General features: G+C 40.7%; 1 protein-coding gene across 7 annotated transcripts in view; it reads left to right on the top strand.

Annotated features, from left to right (window-relative positions):
- Lpar1 (lysophosphatidic acid receptor 1) overlaps positions 1-12,528 on the top strand; it is a 116,323-nt gene extending 103,795 nt beyond the window's left edge. For all 7 annotated transcript variants that reach the window (XM_041657771.1, XM_041657776.1, XM_041657772.1 and 4 more), the window contains one exon: positions 10,143-12,528. In XM_041657771.1, the coding sequence (XP_041513705.1) occupies positions 10,143-10,444 (302 nt within the window). In that variant the 3' untranslated portion in view covers positions 10,445-12,528. The remainder of the gene's footprint in view (positions 1-10,142) is intronic.
- Positions 12,529-24,045: the final 11,517 nt, after the last annotated feature.

Here is a 24,045-nt window from a genome sequence, read left to right as displayed (position 1 = left end):
CTTAGGAAGAATCTTAATTCATAGCTAAAAATTAAATACACTGCAAAAAACCATTTATAAACTTCCTGTTTATGCTGAACTTTTGCAAGGGAAGGATTTAGGGGGAGTTCATTTATCCCTTAAATGGGATAAATATTATTCAAGTTACCTTGGTAACAGCTGGTCAATAGTCACGCTGTAAGTTTAATGTTACTTTTTCAGTTAGCTGATGTCAGTCTAAAATTGACAACAATAATTTTCCTGGGAGATCTAAGGGCTTTTATGAAAATCTTTGGTAAGGCTGTGGGGTGACATTGATGTTTGGTTATTGGTGGGCAATAATACTCTGTCAAGGCAGCCACAGCTTTACTCCGAGACAGAGGGACTTGAGAAAGCATATGCAGGGAGGCGGGGACAGGTGGTGACCCCTCTTACCATTGTTTAGACTGCTGTACAGTTTGTTCTGCTGAAGGTAAATTAAGTAATTTCCTGTTTTGTATGCTCACAGAGAGAGACCTCAAATATCATGTTCTACTTCTGAGTGTCTTAGTTGCTGATGAAAATAGTGTGTGCGTGTTTGAAAGGATGTATGGCCCTAGGTATCCTGGAGCTGACTAGGGCCATGCTGCTTCTGTGTGACTTTGTGTGTGTGTGTGTGTGTGTGTGTGTGTGTGTGTGTGTGTGTGTTTCTTGTCCTCTGTATGACTTTGTGTGTGTGTATGTGTGTGTTTCTTGTCCTCTCATCATGTGGTTATCTAACCGCATTTGCCTACACACCAGATTGCCATCACTGGAGATGTAGCTATAGGCGAAGCAGTTTGGGACGCAGTTCTTTATACTATCCTCCACAAAATAAGAAGTCCTCTGTGTAGACTTTTTTTGCAATGGGAAGTCACTCGCCGAAGCATGGTGGCCTCCAGTGTAGTTGAAGATAAAGCGACAGCTTACATGGAAGCTGAAGCACAAATAATAAAAACTCGGGGGTAGATATTGGGGTTCAACCTGAAGACCAGAATAGCAAAGCAGCCAGCCACTGGCTCTTACCTTGACCTTCCGTCCAAAAATGGCAATCCTGCCTCCAGGAATTTCAATGAGACTGAGATGGAGAGCTGTCTCCTCCCGTTTATATTCCTTTCTAGGGCTGAGATTAAAGGCATGTACCACCTAGATTCTATAGCAACTGGTGTGGTTCCTAGGAATAAAGATGTGTTATCACTGCCTGGTCTGTAAGGCTGACCGGTGGGGGTGTTTTACTTTCTGATCTTCAGGCAAGCTTTATTTATTAAAATGCCACTGAAATGAGAAGCAGTGTTATTATAAGAAACACATGGTTTCTGATGGGTTCTAGTTGACAGTTTGACAGTTTCATAGATGGAGGACAGTATTTTATTGACTAAATTAGGATGCATATAAGAATACTGTTCACCGAGAAAATGAAGCATGCCTGAAAATAAAAAATGAAATTTGTTTGCCACCTTCCCTTTACCAATCACTGGCAAAAAGGGTAAATAACGCAGCAACAAAATGGACAGGCCACGGCTAAAGACCCAATAACGATCCTGGAAATTAAGTTCAGCTTACCTTCCTCATTGCCACGTAAAAAGCAAGATGCTGAAAATGCAAAGGAACAGTAGGAATTCAGTCACACCTGAATGTAAACTCTAAAAACAATCCATATCTATTATAAAAGTAGTCCCCAAGGAGCAAAAAGAATAGAAAAACACTCAGAATAAAAATGGAATACTTCTTAATAAAACGCCTCAATAAAAGCCAAACAACAATTTTGAACATCGACAGTACGTCTGAATCCATGTATCCTGGTAGCATCAGTGCTCTCCTGAGGAAAAGTAAATAAACTGGCATTACAAAAAGCCTGATGCACAGACTTTCTTGTGCCATGATTTATGTTCTTTATTCACTTATTTTAGAAAAAAAAAAGGTCGTTCAACAAATCTTTACAGGCTCCTGTGGTGAGCAGAAATGGCAGAGAAACAATGTAACCAACAACGATCCTGTAACTAACAATAAATGACAAGTCTGATGGCTTCACCATCGAGGGTTATACGGTAGAACAGGGGTTTTGACTTCGTTGTGGAAGGCATCCCAAAAGTAATGGCAGGTGAAGAAGGAGAGGAATTTAGATTGAGGTAGCAGTGGAAAACTGGGAGAGGGGTGGGCAGTGGCGCACCAAAAGTCACTGAGAAGGTGGAGTGTCTAGGAAGCAGGAGGTCAGCGCTGTGTGAGATGACCCATAAATCCGCAACTAGAGTGGAGTGCCGTCGTCAGGTGTCGTAGCTGCAGCGCTCTGTTCTTGAGCACAGTGCTCTGAGAGAAAATGGTTGCAGCTGAAACAAACTTTCCAGAAAGAGTGTGGTTACATATATGCTTGTAAATGGGGGAGGGAGAAGGCGAAGATTCCATAATGCCGTGGACTGGTAACTAAGCTTTGACCACACGGACCTTTGGAAGACAGCCTAGATGTAGACTGTGGCATTCTATTATATAATATAGATGTCTATTTCGTACCTAGACTTCTATTAACAGCCATGTCCAGACTACAGACTGTTTCTCGAGGGCAACATCATCTATTACACCATCCAGATGGCAGAAACATGGCTGGGCTGTGTTTTTCTGGGCTTCTGACCCACCCTACTTTTCTGATTCCTCAGACTCTATGGACGATCCTATCAGCACTAATCAAGGCAGGTTAGTTTATACTGTCGTAAAGAATGCCTTTGTGTTAAGATGTTTGCATGAGAGGTCCACCCTGTGCCCCTTCGAAAGTCCTGTAGCATCCCTTCAAAGTCTTTCCATGTGGCAGTGTATCTTCTAGATAAAACATCATAAAAGACGTTTATTTTTATTGATGACGTTTCATTCAGACGTTTGCCTGAATGAATGTCTGTGTACCACGTTCATGCCTGTTACCCATACAAGCCAAAAACAGTCATCATATTACCAGAACTGGAGTTCGGATGATTTTAAGCCACTGCACAGGTACTGAAATGTAAGGCAATAAATAAGATAGTTTTGGGCACACATATAGGGCCCTGAGGATAGTAAAGAGGGATAAGGTGGTGGTGGCAGTGGGAATATAATAACTATTCTGTCTTAGAGGTCAAAGTGTTATTAATGCTCTTCACTAAAAGACGACAGGCTGTTTGGATAACCAAGAACAGCCCTTTAAAGGAAGTGACATTTAATAGTAAGTAGTCATGAAGAGTCACAGAAGAGTTCTCCCAGGTGGAGGACCTGTAGAAGAGTTTTTAAAAAAAGTTGTGTGGGTGGAGCCTAGTAAATGAGAGGTGAGCTGTCGTCAGTGGCAGCCAAGAGGAGGTGATCAGGTGTGAGGCATTATGGACCAGGGTAGTGATTTCAAGTAAGAAGGCTCTGGAAAGTGATGTGTTGTGAGTTGTTTCCTTTGTAAGAGGTCGTTCTGGCTATTGTGTTCCAGTGGACTATAGGGAAGGATTGTGGAGGAAGAGGCATTGGTGAGGTTAGGAGTCTGTTACAAGAGGCGTTCAGCACTTTAGCTGGGGTATTGACAGTGGGAAGTGGTTTCTACTGGCTGATTCACAGAGAGGTTTCCTCCACGATAGACTAGCACATAAATCATGTTAATGTGTACTTCCCTGTGTACAATTGCAGGATTAAGGTTTGGAGCCTGCAGTAGTGGCCAGAGAATGCTTGTGCGAAAGGCTGCTGAATGCTAAGAGGTGTGAATAGTGCCCGAGGGAAGGGTGTTGACACTCTTGCACAGAGGAAAGCCTGGAGTGCTAGGTCAGGATAGAGCTGGAGGATGGAGACTCTGACGCAGGAATGTCAGGAGGAGAAGGCAATGACCATTCTGCTCTGCATGGAGGTCTGTGTGCTGCTAATGCTCTTCCCTAGTCTATAAGTGTTGCTCTTAGCAGTGAGTAATGGAAATACCAGAGCACACCACTCCATGAATGAAATCATAAACTCTGAATGTCTGCCATTCGTCATGACATGAAGAAGGGAATGTGGGCCCCAGGGGACAGCAAGCTTGTTGGGCAGCTAGCTGGGTGTATGCAGCAAACAAGGGAGAACTTGCCTCAAACAAGGTGGAAGGCAAGGACCAACACCTGAGATTGTCCTCTGACCTCCACACAGGCACTATGGCACAGCTGCAACCACATTCACACATAAGAACACACATGGACACACACACAGACACATACACACATGTACACAAACACACACTCCTCTGATTTCCGGACACACACACATGGACACATGCAAACACACAAAATGGATGTAGAAATATTCGACATTAACTAGGTGGAGTACAATTGGTGTTAAGATAGACTTTATAACACGGGGCTGGAAAGATGGCTCAAAGGGTAAGAATGGATATTGTCCTTACAGAGGACCTGGTTTTGATTCCCAGCACCCATGTCAGGCAGCTCATAACTGCCTGTAACTCAGGCTCCATGGGTCTCAACACCTCTGGCTTCCATAGGTACCCACAAACATGGCATCTTTGGACACAGACAAACACACACATATGATTAAAAATAATTTTTTTTAAAAAAGATAGACATAAAACATATGAATCAATTCTTTTCAATGGGCAGGGAAATCAATGTATCATAATATAGGTTAGGTTAATCTTCTAGAAATAGCTTTCACCTCAGAGGCCACCTCAAGCTGGAACTGGTGGCCCAGGCCTAGAGTCACAGCTGCCCGGGAGGCTGAGGTAGGAAGGCTGAAATCTCAAGGCCCACCTGGGATAGATTTGTGTAGCTCAGGATCCACCTGGGCAACTTGGTAAGAGTATCTCTCAGAATAATGTTAAAAGACATTGGGGGTTTATCTTAGTGTAAAGCATTTGTTTAACATGCTTGAGGTTTAGTCCTGGAGTTAAGTCACAATGACCCCTCTGCACAGAAGAATAAGCTTTATTATATCTATGCTCCACTACCTGAAGCATTTATCTGTATCATTATTCTTGGGAGTCAGATATCAGGGAAAGAACCTAATTGGTTAGAGAAATGGCAGAGAAGCGAACAGTGACTCTGACCCTCTCTCTCTCCTTCCTCCGTCAAAAAGACTGAGATTTTTTTTCTAAATCCCTCCCTACTACTTCCTGGGTCTCTCTTTATGTCCTGACTCCTCTACAACCACTATGGCTAATTTTGGTCAGCTAGTAACTAGCTCTGCCCTCTGATTCAAAGTAAACTTTATTGGCAACCTCAGGAGTGTCAGCTTGCAATCAAAATATCCTACAACAGCCACCTAACAGAGTCCTTTAAGATGTGCTAGGTGAGAACTGTTTCAGCAGACTCACAAAGCACCTTAAGAGATGAACTGAAATTTGAATGGGTCCTGGGATACAACTGGCCTGCCCTGAGGGAAGACACAAATTCAATGGCACTAATGGAAAAAAAAAAAAAGTTTCTGAAATCTTCACCAGAGACATGAAAAGAACCAGGACATGGAGAGGCTAACCTGGGTGTAGTGTAGAATTGATTTGCCTTGACTAGTTCCAAATCTGTGAAATTGCTGAATTTTTTTGTGAAAACACAATTTTTCCAGCCCAGACTGGAAATGCTTTCTTCTTTGCTCATCCAGAATCTTGGGCTCTCATCCTAGGGGTCTTCTCTGGCCCCTGCTGCCTGTTTTTTCTTTGGTTTTTGTGCTCCATATGGAAGAAAAGAAGCAAAGATCAGCTGGCTAGGAAAGCGGCTGAGTGGTGGTAGCATCGAGCCGCTGGGGGGCTGTGTAGTCAGAGGGATGGTACAGTTATATGACTGTGGCCTGCAGCTGTGATCTGTCATTCCAAAGCTGCTCCCTTCCTCCCTGCCTCTTGTACCAGCATTCCAGCACCTTGCTGCCCTCAGACACGTTAAGAATAGCCTCCTAGTCCCATCTTCCTTATGACTGAGATAAACTGGGTATCTTTCTGCACCCTGAGAGGCTCCCCAGCCTCAGTCTTCCAGGAACCTAGCAGGGTCACTTGAAGTTGTCCCCATCTTATATCCTTCAGACACCTCAGACAAAACAAACATGACTACCCAGGCTGTCCGCTATTGTTCCCCGCCCTCACCAACAAAATGCCAAGTTAGTACTTCCTCATGCTTCCTTCCTTAGCACAAGGCTCTACCCATGATGCTTCATTTAGTTTGACAACCCCAGATATCATCCTAGACTCTCCATCTTTCTCACCATCAGAGAGAGGACAGCCTCATAAGTCCTTTCCCAGGCTTCTACAGTTCGTTCCCTTTAATGCTGCCCTGATTTGGGCTCTACTTATTCCTATTGTAGAAACTAGAAATAACTGAGCATATATAAATATATGTGTGCATGTGTGCATGCTCACACATTCTATTTACCTTGGCCATTTCTTCTTCCTCTGACGGTTGAGGCCAGTGAGATTAAAATGACGGTCATTACTCCGTACAAGCCTCTCCTTCCATTATTATTACATGAGACTTGGGCTGAGAACCAGCTCTAGGCTGGAAAATGAATATCTTAGCCAGTACACAAGGTTCTCCTGGCCTTGGACATCTTCTCTTCTGCCACTTCTGGCTTTGTAGTATGTAACCACAAACTATTTGTGCTTCCTCTTTTTCGTACTGTTGAATATCATTCTTTGGTTTTGTGCCTGGGTCTGTAGAGAATCTGCCATCAGAAATATGCCATATTAATATTAATAGACAGAGCACCAAAAGCAGTCTTCCCGCTGGCATTTTTTATTATTTTTAATTTCTATCTTGTGAAGCGGGGAGCTGAAAAGCTGCATAGCCATCTGAGGCTAAGTTGCTTCCTTGTGTTTTCCTCTCTCTCTCTCTCTCTCTCTCTCTCTCTCTCTCTCTCTGCCTTCTTGGTTTCTTTCTCATGCCTAACTGTGAGTCCTGGGACACTCTGGCCATCTGTGTAGCTCTGTAAATGCCAAATCTTCATGGCGCTTATCACGTGCTCTTTTGGGCCAAGGGTCTACGCCTGAGCTGCATGCACAAGCTCTCTCATCTGTGACACTCCTGGTGGCACTGGGGAGCTCCTCGTGCCCCGTGGGGTAGGAAGAGAGCTGCTGCTTCTCTCCTTTACAGATAATGAAATGGGGCTTTTGTTCAGCTCATCCTCACGTCTCTACACATGCGGATGCATGTGTGTGCACAGCCATTCTCTGCACACTGGATATGGTCCATCATGCACACACAGAGATAGTTGTATGACCCAACTCAGTTAGAGCTGACTACATATTTTTAAAAAGAAAAAAATGGATGAGGCTTTCATTCTTAGAAGCTCAGAGGGAAATTGTAACGAGCAAATTTGATTTTAGGCTCTGCATTCCCTATGATTTAGGAGCCCAATCATCTTGGACTTTTCCAGGCCTCTTGTTCCCCTCCTATTATACACTGTTGTCTCTGTGTCACTTTGATTCAAGACTACCTGAGAAAGAGAAAGGAAAGAGGAAGGAAGGGAAAGGTCCATGTGATTGGGTTTCAGTGTGGATTTCTGAGGCTGTCAAATATTCATCACTAAGACATTTGATTGCGTCTTGACGATTCTGAGACAGTGTGGTTGGGCCTAATCACAGTTCTGAAACCAGTTCCTTCCAGTGACAGAGAAGGGAAAGGACTCTTGAGTTTCTTCACACAGTGTTCACATGGGCTAGCTCCTGTCAGGTTGTGGCCAAATCTAACAGGTGTTTTTTTTTGTTGTTGTTGTTGTTGTTGTTATTTGAAGACAGGGTCTTTCTCTGTCAGCCTTGGCTGTCCTGGAGATCAGGCTGGCCTCCAACTCACAGAGATCTGTCTGCCTCTGAATTAAAGGCATGTGCTACCCACCACCCACATTTTTTTTGTCTAAAAATGAAGGCCAAAGTCTCATTTCCAGAGTTCCCTCTTTCCTAAAAAAGACCACTTTATTCTTGAATTTTAGCATTGGAAGAAATCATAAACAACCCATGACTGTATCTGGATTCTTTTCTGCTCAAGGCAAGCCGACTGAGCAACTGCATGAGAATAAGGGCTTTTCCTTTCTGTTGCCAACAGGGCATAAGAGGTCGTTTTATTTAAAATATATCTGCCTGTGCTTGTAGCCAGTCAAGTTCTTAACTTGAGCTCAACTAGAGCTTTGATAAAGGAAAAGGGGAAAGGAACTTTTAGAATTGCACACCCATTCGTGTGTGTGTGTGTGTGCGTGCGTGCGTGTGTGTGTTCCAAGTAGATGAATAATGGGACCGTGCATTTTCCATCCAAGCATTTTCCACCCTGAGAATAATTTCTTTCCTGGCTTCTCAATGAATAAGGCATTATTTCTGAAACCCAAGAGGCATTCCTTTGATTTCCCTTCATGTTTAGCTTTCTGAGTGGTTTTCAATAAAGGAAATTCAGCGACTTGGAGTGAAGGCTCTGTTAACACTTTTAGCAAGGTTCAGAGAGTGGTCTGGCTATTATCTGCTGTGATTTGGAATATTATTTTCCCTCTCTGAGGAGAGCTGAGAGTATTGTATTTATAAGAAAAAGGAAGCACCTTGGATGGTCTTCAAAGTGAACAGCGGTTTAAAACCAATACACATTAGTGTTACAGAACAAAGAACTTTATGGGTGCCTTTTCTTCTGCTTTATTTGTATTTCCCTGCTGAAAAGGTTTGGGGAAAAAAGAGAGAATGAAAGGTAAAAAGAAAGAGACGGGGGGATAAAGAAAAGGAAGAAATCTCATATTCAAGATTCAAGGCTGGGCAGTTTAGAAACTAAATAGCATTTGTTTACTTTTTATGAAACTCATTCCTTGAGACTGATCCAAGCTGAGTACTCCCGCCTAAGTTGACATCCACCAAGGCCAGCACCACCGTGTGTATCTGTATGGATAGCGAGATTCCAGTGCATGCGTGGGCTCTCCCGACTCAGCCTCTGTGCACTAGATAGCTGTCTATGCAACATGGGGCCTCTTAGATGAGGTCTAATGGCACACCCTGCTCCACTGGCTCCCTTCAGTAGAAGACGCCCAGCACATGCTAAGATACATAGTCATCAGGACTAATTAATCATCTCGTGACTTACACATTCCCTCAGATTCAAATGGAAAGTGATCTCAGGAACTAAATAAGATAGGATGACATCTTTTCCCATCTGAATTTCCAAACCATCTGTGATTATAGAAATGATCTTAATAATACAGGGTAGTTGTTGGGGAGAAAGCAGAGAATTGATCTAAGTTAGAGAACAGCTGAAGTATAATGTTTGGTTACAAATGCTTAGCTTTGGAACTCCCTAGGAGTGGAAGGACAATGTAGTACTCTCAGGAATGTGGACTCCAGAGCCAGGCTCCTGGAGGAGAGAACCTGGGATTTGCCTCTTGCTCACCCCCTTTCCAGTGTAGTGGTCTTTTAAGCAAGGTATTTAAACTTCCTCGGTCTCAGTTTCTCTGTTTGTACAGTGAGGGTTAATTTTGCCTGCTGTAGGTGCAGATTAGATGAGTTATCATTTGTAAAGTGTATGCAAGTACTTTGATTGTCGGGTTAAAAACTAAAGCATTCGTCGCCGCCGGAAGCTGCTGTTTACATGCCAGAGAGCATGGAAAAGCGATGTTGTTGGTTGGGGTTGTTAATGTACACTGGGTATTTTCTTTGCATCCATTTGCAGTTTATAACCAACCCAAGAGGTAAATAGACCATGCCTGCTTTTCAGATGAGAAAACTTGAGACAAGAATTTAAACCACCTCGTTCCCCAGAAGGCAAAGAAAGCAGTGATTTATGCACTGGAGGACAGACAGCAGAAGCTGCGCCTTTACTAATTGTGGAGTCATTGTGTCACTAAGGTCTAGCTTTTACCCCACTCCACCCCAACCATGTCTTTAGGAGAATTTTTTTTCTAAGAACTTACGTAGTAGTGTGTATTCCTGATGCATTTTATTGTGGAGCAACTGTTATCAAACTCTGTGTTCTGTTCAAAATAATTAATATGTCATACATCCTCATCCCAGTAAGTGGGACTTGAATCAATAGCATATCATTAAAGTGATTATTTCTTGTGTTTCAGAAGCAGACATTTCTTTTGTCTCCACGATTGATGGCTCTGGTCTTATGGCTTGCCACACAGACCTGAGGTCATATCACTTTTTGGTTATGTACATTTCACAATGATATTCGTTATTCTCCTTCTAATACATGATCCCTCTCCGGTTACCATAGGTGCCTTTATTGTCTGCTGGACTCCGGGACTGGTCTTGTTACTGCTGGACGTGTGTTGCCCGCAGTGCGACGTCCTGGCCTATGAGAAGTTCTTCCTCCTCCTCGCCGAGTTCAACTCTGCCATGAACCCCATCATCTACTCGTACCGCGACAAAGAGATGAGTGCCACCTTCAGGCAGATCCTGTGTTGCCAGCGCAATGAGAATCCCAATGGCCCCACAGAAGGCTCTGACCGCTCAGCCTCCTCCCTCAACCACACCATTCTGGCTGGAGTTCACAGCAATGACCACTCTGTGGTTTAGAAGGAAGCTAGCCAACCTCTGTGAAGCTGTGAACCCCCACCCCCACCCCATTGCCAGGGCAAGGTGGGGAGCCAGAGGACAGGAAGACACTCCCATACTTAAACACTAACCAACGGCAGTATTTGTCCAGAGACCCAAGAGACTTGACATAGCCTGAAGATGAACCTATGTGGCAGCCCCATCTTCTCCTTTGGAAAATAGAAAGTGTTTGTCTGGCAGTGGAATTCAGAAATGGACTCTGGGGTGCCATGTAGCCTTCACTAACTAGACTTAAAAGATTTTATGTGGTTTGGCCTAACAGAAAAAAAAAATCTGCTAAATCAAGTTGCACAACTTCATACAGGCTTCCCCTTTAAAATATAAAACAAAGCAAAACAAAAAAAGTCTGGAGGATAGATTTCATCTAATAAGTGTGTTTATTCCTGTCAGCATGTTTGTGATGGAAAAGACTGTTAAATTGACATAGGAGAATTTTTTTTCCACTATGGAGGAAAACTGTACATTGGAATGATTTTTGTGTTTGTTTAGGAAGCAAGCATGTGGCGTGTGTATACAGTATGTTTTCTTTAAATATAAAAGGATACTATTTTAAATCTCCTAGGGGATAGAACAATCTAGTAAAACTCAGTATTCGGTTAGGCTAGGGAAGAGACAGTAACATCCCCACCAGTGTACCTAACAATGAAGGTATTGGAGCACACATGCAAAGCAGGGACTGTGTGTTTTCCACCCAAAGAGCGTGTGCTCTAAAACCAGGAGAAGATGAAGTGCACTAGCGTTGTCCCTGCATAGTTAAGATCCCCACGTGCATTCTTAGAGCCAGGACAGTCGTGGAATTTTTTTTCTAAAGCCTGTGGTTTTCCAAGTTATAAAATAACGCATACTTACTATAGAAAACTTGAAAATTGCAGAACTGTGTGAAAAAGAATAAAAAAGAAAGATTGTTGATAGTATAACCTGGAAGTAACCGTCTTTACCAACTCTTGCATGTATGCCTACAGACATATATTATATACTTTTGATATAATTGGGATGATATTGTAAAATGTTTTGTAACTTTTTCTTTTAGAATTGCCAGGTTTTCCTATGGCATTAATTTTTTTTTTTTACAAAAACAGTGTTAGTGGCTATATAATATTCCATTTAATGGATGCAGCTCAGTTTATTTAACCATTCCTGTATTGTTGACTAGGTTTTTTTTTAATTTTTATTGTTATAATATTGGAAGAATCTTGTGTACATAAATCTTTGCCAGTATCATTGATTATTTACTTAGGAACTGTTCCCATGAAGGACCTACTTTTTAGAATGTGAATTGTCCTCATGTGCTTTCAGTCTAGAAAAGGGACATTCTACTTCCAAACTGCAGAGATGGCAGTGCTAAATGCCCCCCAAATTACCTTTTTACACAAGAAACACAGTGGTTGCTCTAGTCGAGAATGACTTCTTAACAAGAAGTTTCCCAATAACCAATATGCCCTAATGTAACTAGCAATTTCAGTTTCGTTTTTTGAGGAAATGGTGATTCCCATTCTTGGCAGCCAAGGCTGTCATGTAGCATTGAAGAAAACAAAAAGAAATCAAACGTTAGAAGTGAGTCCAGCATTGCTGTATCAAGTAGCCTGGGTGGGCTATGTTGGCAACTGGCTGCTGTGTGGTCTCTACAATCGCCCAGTAGATGCTTGTGTGCAGAGAGGCCTGGTACATTGTCTGAGTGAATAGTGGTTCTGCTGGTGCACTATAAGAAGCAACAAGGAAGAAATACAGCCCTGAAGCAGGTGTGGAAAGGTCAGGAGGATGTTTGAGAGAAAGAAGTCCTGGAGAGAATGGCATTCTAGGGAGGAGGAAGATGGAGGGTGGACTTCGTCTGCACAGAGGGAAGGCACATAAAGTGCGCTTGTTTGTTTGTTTTACGTAGGTGGAGAGCCAGTTAGCAGGAAAAAGATTTGTTCAGTGTTTACACAATGTGCAGACAATTTATACTGAAAATGAGTGAAATGAATTTGGAGTTTTATTGATGGGGTGATAAGGGCTATTTGAATTGAAAAGCATACTAATTGGACCTTAATAAATCATTCTCAATCAGTGTTTGGCAATGTGTGGTTCTCATCAGTGCTATTTCTATTGTTCGAGAAGCTTCTGGTTTGTGCTGGGATGTCTTCCCTCTCTGACCTTTACTCAACAGTGTGAGGTGAAGCAATCACTGTCCTAACAGCCCAGAGACTTGTTCCTGTCTCATGAGGTTCATGAAGGACTTGTTACCTCAGCAGCATGACCGCTAGAGCAGGGTGTTTCCAAGAGATTAATTATTATTATTTATTTATTTTAAATAAAATATAGTATAGTGAGATAAAACAAAAACTGACATTGGAATTGGACAAAACAAATAGACAGAAGAAAAAGAGCCCAAGAGAAGGCACAAGAAACCGAGACCTCATTTGCACACTGGGGAATCCCACGTAAGCACTAGACTAGCAGCCATAATATATGTATATATATATACATATATATATATGTATATATATATACACACACACACACACACACATATATATATATATAAAGGACCTGGTGCAGATATATATATACATACACACACACACACACACACACACACACACACACACACATATATATATAGGACCTGGTGCAGACCCTTTCAGGTCCTGTGCAGGCTGCTCCAGCCTCTCTGAGTTCCTGTGATCTTTGGTCTTGTTGATTTAGAAGGCCTTGCTTTCTTGGTGTCCTCCATCCCTTCTGGCTCTTACGCACTTTCTGCCTCCTCTTCTGCAGGGTTCCCTGATCCCCGAGGGGAGGGATTTGCTGGAGACATCCTGGTTAGGGCTGAGTATTCCAAGGTCTCTCACTCTCAACCTCTCCATGTTCAGTGAGTTGTGTAGGTGTCGGCTTTAACAATGGGACCTTGGTGTCAGTTTATGGAGAGCAACCTAGTCGTGGCAATATCCTGCAGTGTTTGGGGGACCCCTTTGTCCAACAGCTCAATTAGAAGTAACTCAGTTCTGCTATTGGTCGCTTCCTTGGTGACAAGAGATAGCTGTTGTTTGATGACTTCATTTAGGTTGCCTTCACATATGTCTATATTTTAGGAAGCTTCTACTGTCTTAGGTTTCCATACAACCCCTCAAATGGTCCTTAATTTTATCTGTCTTTCCCCCATATTTTCTCCCTCATTTCCCCATCTCCCTTCCCCACCTGTTCTTCCCATTCCATTTCCCATCCATCCTTAGTTATTCTCTATTTCCCTTTCCTAATGAGATCTAGCTGCTGACCACCCCCCATTCTTTACCAAACTTTTTCAGTTCTATGGATTATAGCTTGGTTATTATTGACTTAAGAACTAATATCCACATATAAGTGAATACATACCATATTTCTCTTTCTGGGTCACAATATTTTTTTTCCTAGTGTTATCCATTTACCTTTGAATTTTACTTTTTTAATGGCTGAGTAAATATACCATTGTGTAAATGTTTTCTATCCATTCTTCTGTTGAGAGACATTTAATTTGTTTCCAATTTCTAGCTAATATGAATAGAGTAGCAATGAAGATGGTTGAACACGTGTCTTTGTGGTAGGATGAAGCAACCTTTGGGTTGTGCCCAAGTGTTGTATAGTTGGATCTTGAGGTAGATGGATCCCCATCTTCATGCCCATCTTCATGAAGAACTGCCACACTGGTTTCCACACTGTAGTTGCTGTACAGGTTTGTACTCCCACCACCAATGGATGAATGTTCCCCTTACTCCACATCCTTTCCAACATGAGCTGTCCCCTGTTTTATTTATCTTATCCATCTATGGATGTAAGATAAAGTCTCAAAGTAGTTTTGATTTGTATTTCCCTGATGGCTACAGATTGTGTTGAACATTTCTTTTAGTGTTCCACCACAATTGAGTTTCCTCTTTTGAGAATTGGTCAATTCCTAGTTATTTGAGTTCTTTATATATTTTGGATATTAGTCCTATATCTGATGTGTAGTTTGAAAAAAAAAAAAACCTTTTCCCATTCTGTAGGCTGCCACTTTGTCTGAATGACAGTATCCTTTGCTGTGCAGGAGCTTCTCAGTTTCATGAGGTTCTGTCTATTGTTGATGAGGATTGCCAGAATCTGTAGATTGCTTTTGGTGGGATGGCCAGTTTTACTGTATTACTATATTACATTTTTACTATACAACTGATTTTTGAGCATGGGAGATCTCTCCATCTTCTGAAGTCTTTTTAAATTCCTTCCTTCCTTCTTTCCTTCCTTTCTCTTCCTTCCTTCTTTTCTTTCTTTCTTATCTTTCTTTCTTTCTTTCTTTCTTATGTCTCAAAGTTTTTATCATACAAGTCTTTAATTGCTTGGTAGACGTATCCCAAGTTATTTCATATTATTTGAAGCTATTTTGAAAGGTGTTATTTCAAGATTTCTTTCTCAGTTCATTTGTCATTTGTATACATGTGAACTACTGATTTTTATGACTTAATTTTGTATCCAGCTACTTTGCTAAGTGTTTGTCAGCTGTAGGAGTTTCCCTGTGGAACTCTTAGGGTCACTATGCAGGATGGGAGCCAGATCAAAATCTATTGAACATTACCTAACAAACAGTAATATTTCAAAATAACAAATTAGAGAAGAAATCATAACAGAATTTTATGAGATGAAAACCCAACTTAGCTATGTGTGTGTGAGGAGGAGTGCAGGGCTAGGAAGGAAAAATAGAGCAGTGAATTCACATGTGGAATGTTTGTGAATCGACACTTTCAGTCTCTGTCATAAGGAACTAGAAAAATAAACAAATCCAAAACAAGTAGAAATCAATAAAACTGATACTAGGACATCAATTGGGGGGAATCAATTAAGCTGAAAATTGGTTTGGGGGGAGAAAAAAATCAATAAAATGAATGAAAACTTAGCCATCTAAACAAAGCACAAATGATAGTATCAGAAAAGAAAAATGAGGCATCACTATAGATCACATGGACATTAAAAGAGTAATAACAATATAATTAGCAACTTTGTCCACAAATTTTAGAATTGAGTTTCAATGATCTAACTACTCAAACAACACTGTAAAACTGAGACAAGAATAAATAGACAATTTTGATGTGCTTCTATCTTTTAAAAAATAAACAGTATAATTTAAAAACACTGAACAATGTATAATCTTCCAAGACAGAAAATGTCCTGTCCTTATTGTTTCCAGAACCAGAAAACTGTACCAATTTTCTATGATCTCCTTTTTAAATTTAGGAGAAAGAATACTTTCTAAATAATCCTATGAGGCCAATATTACTCTGTATCAGAACTAGACTATCTTACACATAAAAGAATTTTGATCACCAATGCAAAAAAAATTTCAACAAAATATTAACAAATTGAGTACAAAGTGTATAAAAAATGAATTACAGAGAATGACCAAATAACCTGCAGTCCAGGAAAGCAAATCTGGTACTCACTCATTCATGCCATCTCTCAACAACTTAGGGAGGAAGGGCTTTCCCAGCATGACGAACAACAGCTATAACAAAGCTTACAGGTAACCATCATGAGCGTGTCATACCTAAAACACAGATGGACACATTTGTGTCTTTCCAGAGCACCAGAATCTATCAAATACCCAATAAGTTCACAGACCACACTAGATTCTTTGACTGCAATTCTTCAAATATAATTTAAGTTTGTATCAATATACAAAAATCTATATCAATATAAATTGCCTATAAATAATAGTTCACAAGTATTTACTCTATTACTCATTATTATTATTATTATTATCAATCATCCCATCCAATTTTCTCTTTTTTTAAAGAGATTCCTGAGCCTACAGAATTTGCCTCCTAATCCCCAACCCTATACCAATTATAATCAACCATTAAATGATGTCCCTAACCCTGAGGACCAACTTTGTTGGAAGAGGGGATGGTTATCTTCTAGAATGACTCCCAGATGTCATGTGGGTGATGTTCCTTCTATGGAATTCTGTGAAAGTAAAATGATGGTTAAGTTCCAAGATTACTATCTGATATAAATTGAAAATATTCTCTGAGTATTTGGTAGGGTTTTTCTGAGGTTCCTATTTGGAGTTCTGGCCAGAACATTGTAAAAAAAAAGTACACCATTTCAGCTAATCAATTTGGAACCATCTTGAGCAGATGGTACCCAAAACAGGTTTTATAGTAACGCTATCAGCATCATGACATCATATCAACCAGGTGTAGTTGTTATTGTGGGACCCCATCTTCTTCCTGGAAACTTCAAAGATAACTGCAGGAAAATTCATTGTGGAAAACTTAAACATTTTTTATGCAGACATATTCAATGAAAGGTATGATAGAGACAAAAATAGGTATGAAGAAAAGTATTTTTTTCTAAATTCTTTCTTCTTTCTGTCCCATACAAGATGGCTTTTGACATGAGACAGAAACTCTGAATTTTTCTCTTAACAACATGCTTAGATGTAGAGAAGGACAGAGCCATTGTCCAACTCCAAAACCAGCTCTCTATATATCCATAAATATATATGTTTTTAATGCATTGTATCTGTTACCTGACCTCATAAATCATATTCCTTTTTCTAGATAATCCTTAGTGGATAATTATTTTTCCATCTGTCAGCATTCAAACATCCAGGGTCTGCTCTGCTTGCTAGAGGCAAGCAAGCACTCTCATCTAAGAGAGGCTTCCTGACTCAGCTTTAGCTGTAAAACCTTGCAGCTTTTTTAAGAGGTCCTGCCAGGAAAAAGCTGTCCTTGTGCCTTCTTTCCCTGTTCATCAGCTCCAAAAATTTCCTCATTCATTTCAATTTTTTTTACTATTGTCTTTTGTAAAGTTTGAATTTCCTGGCCTGTATATATTTCTAGTGATTTCACTGAGGCACCTAGCCTCTGGTCCTCAGTCTGCACATGTGATCCCAAGGTCTGAAGTTTCTCCTTTAAAGCTAACATCTCATCCTTGGACATTACTTGGATAGTGTGCAGATTGCCATCCTGGAGAGATACTCCATCTGCTAACCTATCATAACTTTTTAACAAATTTTGATTGTCAAATTCAACAGTATAAATTCTTCCAGATAATTTCTCAGTCCCCTTGGGTATGGATTCAATTTTGTCTGTCAAATTAATGTTGTCCTTTTTAATAGTATTAATTTCTCAGCTAACTTTTAATTTTCGATGCTATTAATCCAATGGTATTAATGCTATCAACTAGCTGTTTATTATTAGTCTGTAAAAACTGTATCATTTCTAAAAGTGCCACATTCTTTCTTAATGATAGAATGTGAAATAAAAAACTGAGTCCCAATATCCAATAAATTGAAGTATCACCATAACCATATAAGCCTTGCAGAATACAATCCATAGTATTAACAAAAAAAGTTACTAAAAGTTTCAATATTAATGCAGTCTGCCATATTGATTTATCAATTACCCGCTATGAGAGCAGTAAATTGTTTTAGGTGTAATAATCTTTATTGTCCAGCAGATGTCATGGTTGCAGAGTCACCACTAGCAGCAATGCAACAGGTGGCTACAGGACCGGTCCTGAGCCGCTTTAGTTTCCCGCCTTAGTACAGGTTAAATACTGAGATATATGTTTGCTTGATAACTTAAAAGCAATTAAATCAATTCCATACACGAGCAAGAAACCCAGAACTAATAGGCAGAGAGCACAAACCTGAAGCTGCACAAGTTGCCACGTGGCAAGGATCCGCACCAGGGAATGCGGCAGTCATGCGTGCACTTGGGAAATTTCCAAGTTGCCACATGCAGTAAGCTCTGCTGTGGTGAAGGATCTACAAAAAACAGCTTATGTAAAAGCAAGCCAAGCAGGCAGGGTTGGGAGACTTTCTGGGCCATGGACTGGCTAAGCCTTTAGGCCATCCACCTGGTAGGCATGGAGTCTGAATCCACGTGGGTGACAGATGAAGAAGAATGCTTAAAAGAAATTCTGCACTAGCTTAAAATTGAGACTATTAGATGGTTATTTATTTAGGGGTAGACTCACACAAATCAATATCCTCTGATAGAATGGAGAACAGCAACCAAATTCTGCAGCCAGAAAAGAGTCTGGACGCATGCTTTACATCAGCATAAATAGTATAAGAGGCCACGCCCCAGTGGGCAGGTAACTTAAGGGCTACTGGCTGTAGGATTTCCTACAGCACAATTCCTTTGATAGCAGTACAACCTCCCTTTCTAAAGTCTCTTCTTCCTCTTCTATATCCTTTTTAGTACTTTTAACTTCCCCCTCCTCAAAGCTCTTAATAGACTTCACAGATCCTTCATCCTGAATCTCTTCAAAGAGATTTGAATTTGGTTTTGGCCAAATTCTCTAATTCTTCTTTTACTTTTACATCATCACTGAGAAGAGTGTCTTTGACTAAATGCCATAGTGAAAATGTTCTATGGAAAATTCTTCCGGCCCGCGCTCTTTTAACACTTTTTGAAGGTCAGCTTTCACCTGCTCCCAGTCAGGAGTCTTAAGGCCCCCTGCTTGTAGAAACCAGGGACTAAACTCTAAAACTGTCTCTTTTTTTCCTTTTTTTTAAAATTTATTTATTTATTAAAGATTTCTGTCTCTTCCCCGCCACCGCCTCCCATTTCCCCCTCTCCCCCAAACAAGTCCCCCTCCCTCGTCAGCCCAAAGAGCAATCAGCGTCTCTGCCCTGTGGGAAGTCCAAGGACCGCCCACCTCCATCCAGGTCTAGTAAGGTGAGCATCCAAACTGCCTAGGCTCCCACAAAGCCAGTACTTTTAACGAACTCTTGTGCTGTCTCAGTTTTAATACCAGTGCCTTGCTTCTCTAAAAAAACGATCAATTGACCCATCAATTGGCTTGTCAATATTGGAGCAGAATTACTAGCACCCATCCTCACTTCACCCTCACTATCAATATCTTACATGCTGGCCAGCCTTCCGAGGGCAGCCTCTCAGAGGTCCCTACCTCCCAGTCTCGCTGGTGGCCTCCATCTGTATTGCCTGTGCTACTGGATGGTTCAGGAGTTGGGCAAAGAGCTGGAGATTGAAACACAAGAGACATTGGTCATCCGTGAAGAGAGAATGCTGAATGCCATTTATTCAAGCTTAGAAAAAACCTTATATACCTAACTGCTACACAATGGAAATCCCCCCAGGCAGGTAGAAAATTACCAGGCCCAAAACAGAGTAAATAACAGCCCTATAGCTAACCACCAGCTGGGGCAGATGGAGCACAGGAACAAACAAAATGTTTTGCTGGAAAATGCAACCAGAAACTGCAAGCTATCCTCAATATGGGCCCTGGGACGAGGGGTAGACCTGTGGGCCCTATACTGTCAGAATGGTTAAAATCAAAACTACTGAGGACATTTTATATTGGAGAGAATGTGGAGTCAATGGAACACCCCACTACTGTTGGTGGACGTGCAAATTTGTACAGCCACATTGGCAATCAGTCTGGCGGTTTCTCAAAAAATTGGGAATCAATTTACCTCAAGACTCGGTGATACCACTCTTGCACATATAGCCAAAGGATACCCAATCACACCACAAGGACACTTGCTCAACAATGTTCATAGCAGTATTATTCATGATACCAAGAATCTGGAAATAACCTAGATGCCCCTCAACTGAAGAATGCATAAAGAAAATGTGGCATATCTGCTCAGTGGAGTATTACTGAGCTGTAAAAAAAAAACCAATTATATCATGAAATTTGCAGGCAAATGGATGGAACTAGAAAAATACACATTTTCCATCTTTACAAGAATTTTTTTAAAAATATTACTTTGTTTCCTTATAAGAACTTTATTTTTATTATTTTTAATCTATAACTGTATATACCCTTTATCTTTTCTCTCTCAAGCATATATATATATATATATATATATATATATATTTAAACACATTTAGAGTTTTGTTTTGTTGTTGTTTTTTTCTCCATCTTATGTGGATGTAGTGTGCCACATTGGAACACCATATGTAGGTGGAGCTTTCCTGTCCTGTAGCCACTCCCATAACCATTCAGAGATTTAATATTAATTATTAACTACTTAGCCTTTCATTTATCTTTTTTTTTCTTGCAGTACTTCTGGAAAGAGTCTCTGCTGAGCTCTTCTCGATTTTTATTCATTGCACAATATAGCTCTCAGTAGTAGGATAAAGTAGAAAAAAAAACCTACCATGTGCTTCAAGAAATCTCTCTTGGGGGCTGGAGAAATGGCCAAGTAGTAAAGAGAACTTGTTACTTTGCAGAGGACCCAGACTTAGTTGCCAGTACCCATATAGTAGCTCACAACCATCTTTAGCTCCAGTTCCAGGAGATCCATCGTCCTCCTCTGGTTTCTGTGGGCACTGCACAAACATGGTATACACACCTGCATGCAAGGAAAACACTCATAACAATAAAAATAAAAAATTAAAATAATAAACAAAAATAGTTTTGAAACATCAAAAATAAATTTATCAGGGCCTCAAAGAGTGGCGCCTCCCCGACGAGAATTCAGTTAAGAACATCTGTGTGTTTCTGGTCACCGCAGCTGAGTACCTTTCCATTTACATGGTCAATAGAGCATATCTCTCTTTACTCTTGCTTCAGAAATAAATGTACACCTTTTTTTTCTAAACTTCTTTTCGATTTTTGTGGCAGCCAGCGGAGAATTTCTTAAGCACCTGGAACGTTAAGAGTTCCGAGATGTGTCTTCCGTAGCCCTGTGAAGAAGGTGCTCTAGTGCGTTTACTTTCTTTCCCAATTACGTTCCAGGTGCTTAAAAAATTCTCCGCTGGCTGCTTACGTGAGGCGTTTCTCCAAGAATAAATTTGTGTGGTGAATAGGCTTTCCTGAGAAAGTAACTTTAAATTTTGTAGCTGACGACTATTTAGAAAAGATGTAAGTGAACTTGGGGGCGCCGGAAAGCTGGTGGAATGTCAGGTGTCGGATTTAAAAGCCTATACTTACAGCCCGGCTAAGATTATATGCACGGAGCCTGAAACGCATTGGGATAATTGTCAGGAACTGCGTTAAGGTGGACCCTGTAATTTGCGCTAGAGAAATGTCTCTTTATCCTGCGGAACAAGCTGCCGAAGGGCTGCAAGACTGGGAAGGAAGTGATGAGCTAGGCAGTGTCAAAGATGGCCGACCGCCACCGAGTAAGTGGGAATATGAACAGGCAAGGGAGAGCAACGGAAAGCCACCAATATGTCTGAGCGGGGAAATGAAGTAGCTTAGATGGTGGTGCTGAACGGGTGGATGAAAAGGTGCAATCATGTTTTAGACACAACAAAAGGTAAACCAACGGAAGTCAAGAAGGGTGGAGGCTGAGCTGTGGGTGACATAGGAAAAGGACATGGTAAGGAAGACGGTTTTTCTTTGGATTGGATTTAACCACCTGCGTGAATAGTGGGGTCATTTACTAAGAGGGGAATGAGTGCCGGGAGAAGGAGAGTTAGATTCTTCCAGGATGGGGCCCATATTGACTGTCCAAGGCAGAGTGGTTAGCAGTGAAACCATAGTTACACAAAAAACAAAAACAGATTCATCAGGGTGTGTTTATGTATTTCCCCACTTGTAACAATAATAATAAAAGAAAAGAAGCTATCCATTTGAGATCAGGGGTGACATGGGAAGGGTTGGAGGGAATGACGTGGGAGGAACTGGAGGGAGGAAAGAAAGAACTGGAAGCAATTTTAATTAAAATGTATTAAATTTCTAAAGGAAAAACTTGAGTGGAATGTCTTCTTATTATATTTTAGCTGGTTATTGCCATTAGAACACTAATTTCTGTATGTCCGTTTATAATTAGTAACTGTTCTAAACATTCTAAGAAAGAAAGAAAGAAAGAAAGAAAGAAGGAAGGAAGGAAGAAAGAAAGAAAGAAAGAAAAAAGAAAAGATAGAAAGAGCAAGCTGGAGAACTGACTCAGTGGTTAAGAGCACACACAAAACCAGAGTTCAGTTCTCAGTGCCCACATTGGGCGGTTCACAACCACTGAAACTTCAGGGAATCCAACATCGCCTTTTGGCCTCTTCTGGCACTGCACTTCCGTGCACCCTTCCCATATTTTTGTAAAAATAAAAATCTTTTAAAAATAAAAATAAACAGACTGGGTAATTTGCCATCTTATAACATTGGTTAGGTTTTTTTGGGAGCAGGGTTTGCAGTTGTTGAAGTACAGTCTTACCTTGGCAAAGTTAAAAGAGAAATTAATTGAAAGGAAATTTAAAGTTCTATAAAATTAATTAGACTATTAAGAAATTAGGTTTGGGAATCAACAGGCACTGGGCTAAGAAGTAGGAATTACAGGAATTCTCCTCTAAAAAAAACAATCTGGGTTCAGCTGAGATGAATGAATTCTCACAATTTTTGGTCAAGATTTGTATTCCATTAAGATATGTCTTAGAGCACATCTCAGTGCCTGGACTTCAGGCGATCAGAGCATAGCACGACATGCATAAGAGTCTGTATCCAAAAGAAATGGTGATTATGTAAATAAGAATTAGGGGATAATTTAAAAAAAAACAAAGAAAACACTGGTCAGTAATAACATCAAATGTGTGCTATTCAAAATTTCCACAGGGAGAATCACAAGATCAGCAAAAGACAGCAATTCCTCTTCTCTCTATTCCTTGGTTTCTTTATCCACACAGAAGCATGTGGGCAAAAGTAAGTGAACAGATATTAGTTTTGAGGGAATAATGGTCACTCTGGAGTCCAACACGGGCTCACCGCGTTAATTTAGAGCCCTGGGTTGGAGCAGAAGTGCCGTGGTAGTGCTCAATACTCTAAGCTGCAAACGTTTTCAGATCACTTGGATGAGGCCAGAAGAGAGCTTCGGGTTCCCTGGAGCTGCCCCTTGTGAGTGCTGGGAGAGGACTTTGGTCCTCTGGAAGGGTAGCCTGTGCTCTTAAGCACCCAGCCAGCTTCCCAGACTCATCAGATTCTCATATCGTCATAATAGCTTCCCTCAGGTGAGATTCAGGAAGTAACTGCCAGTTCAGTACATGCGTTCAATTCCCCCTACTTTCGGCTGTCCTTCAGGATTGCCGGTTCTGCACAAGCCTGTTCTCTTCGTCTATACTAGTTAGGAAGCAATTCTTTGATTTTTTTTTTTACCAAATTGGAATATATTTCTCACTTTTAATTTTAATTTCTTTTGCTCATTGACAACACCGATGATGGTTTTTCATAAATTGTTTTTCCTTTACATAGCCTTTGTCTATTTTTATAAGTTGGTTATGTCTTTTTTAAAAATTTGAAGCAATTTACTTATCAACTTCTTAATTCTTTCTTAGATATTGGGCATGACTGAATACATCTTTATTCAACCAAAGGTTTTGCTTATTTGTTTCTTTAAACACCAGCATTCCTAAGACTCCTGCTCACCCCTCAGCTCATTTTTAAGGTCTTGTTCCATGGGGAATGTATCCTACAAACAGTAGAATTTTTCTTGTTTTCTTTTACTCTTCATTTCACAGGCTTTGTATATTAGGGTTATTTAATTGACTCTCTTTATTTATCCTTATAATGCATGTGTCCCTCCCTTTCTCTGTTCTAATTTGCCATCCTGAAATTATTTGTTCAATTACTTTGAAGTTTTGTGCATTGAAAAGATGGCTTTCAGAAAC

This window comes from Microtus oregoni, unplaced genomic scaffold, assembly GCF_018167655.1.
Source record: "Microtus oregoni isolate MIOR12 unplaced genomic scaffold, Mior012 000008F_ref0000371, whole genome shotgun sequence".
Classification (NCBI taxonomy): domain Eukaryota; kingdom Metazoa; phylum Chordata; class Mammalia; order Rodentia; family Cricetidae; genus Microtus; species Microtus oregoni.
Note: the sequence above shows the minus strand (reverse complement) of the source record. Positions and strands in the feature narration are given on the sequence as shown.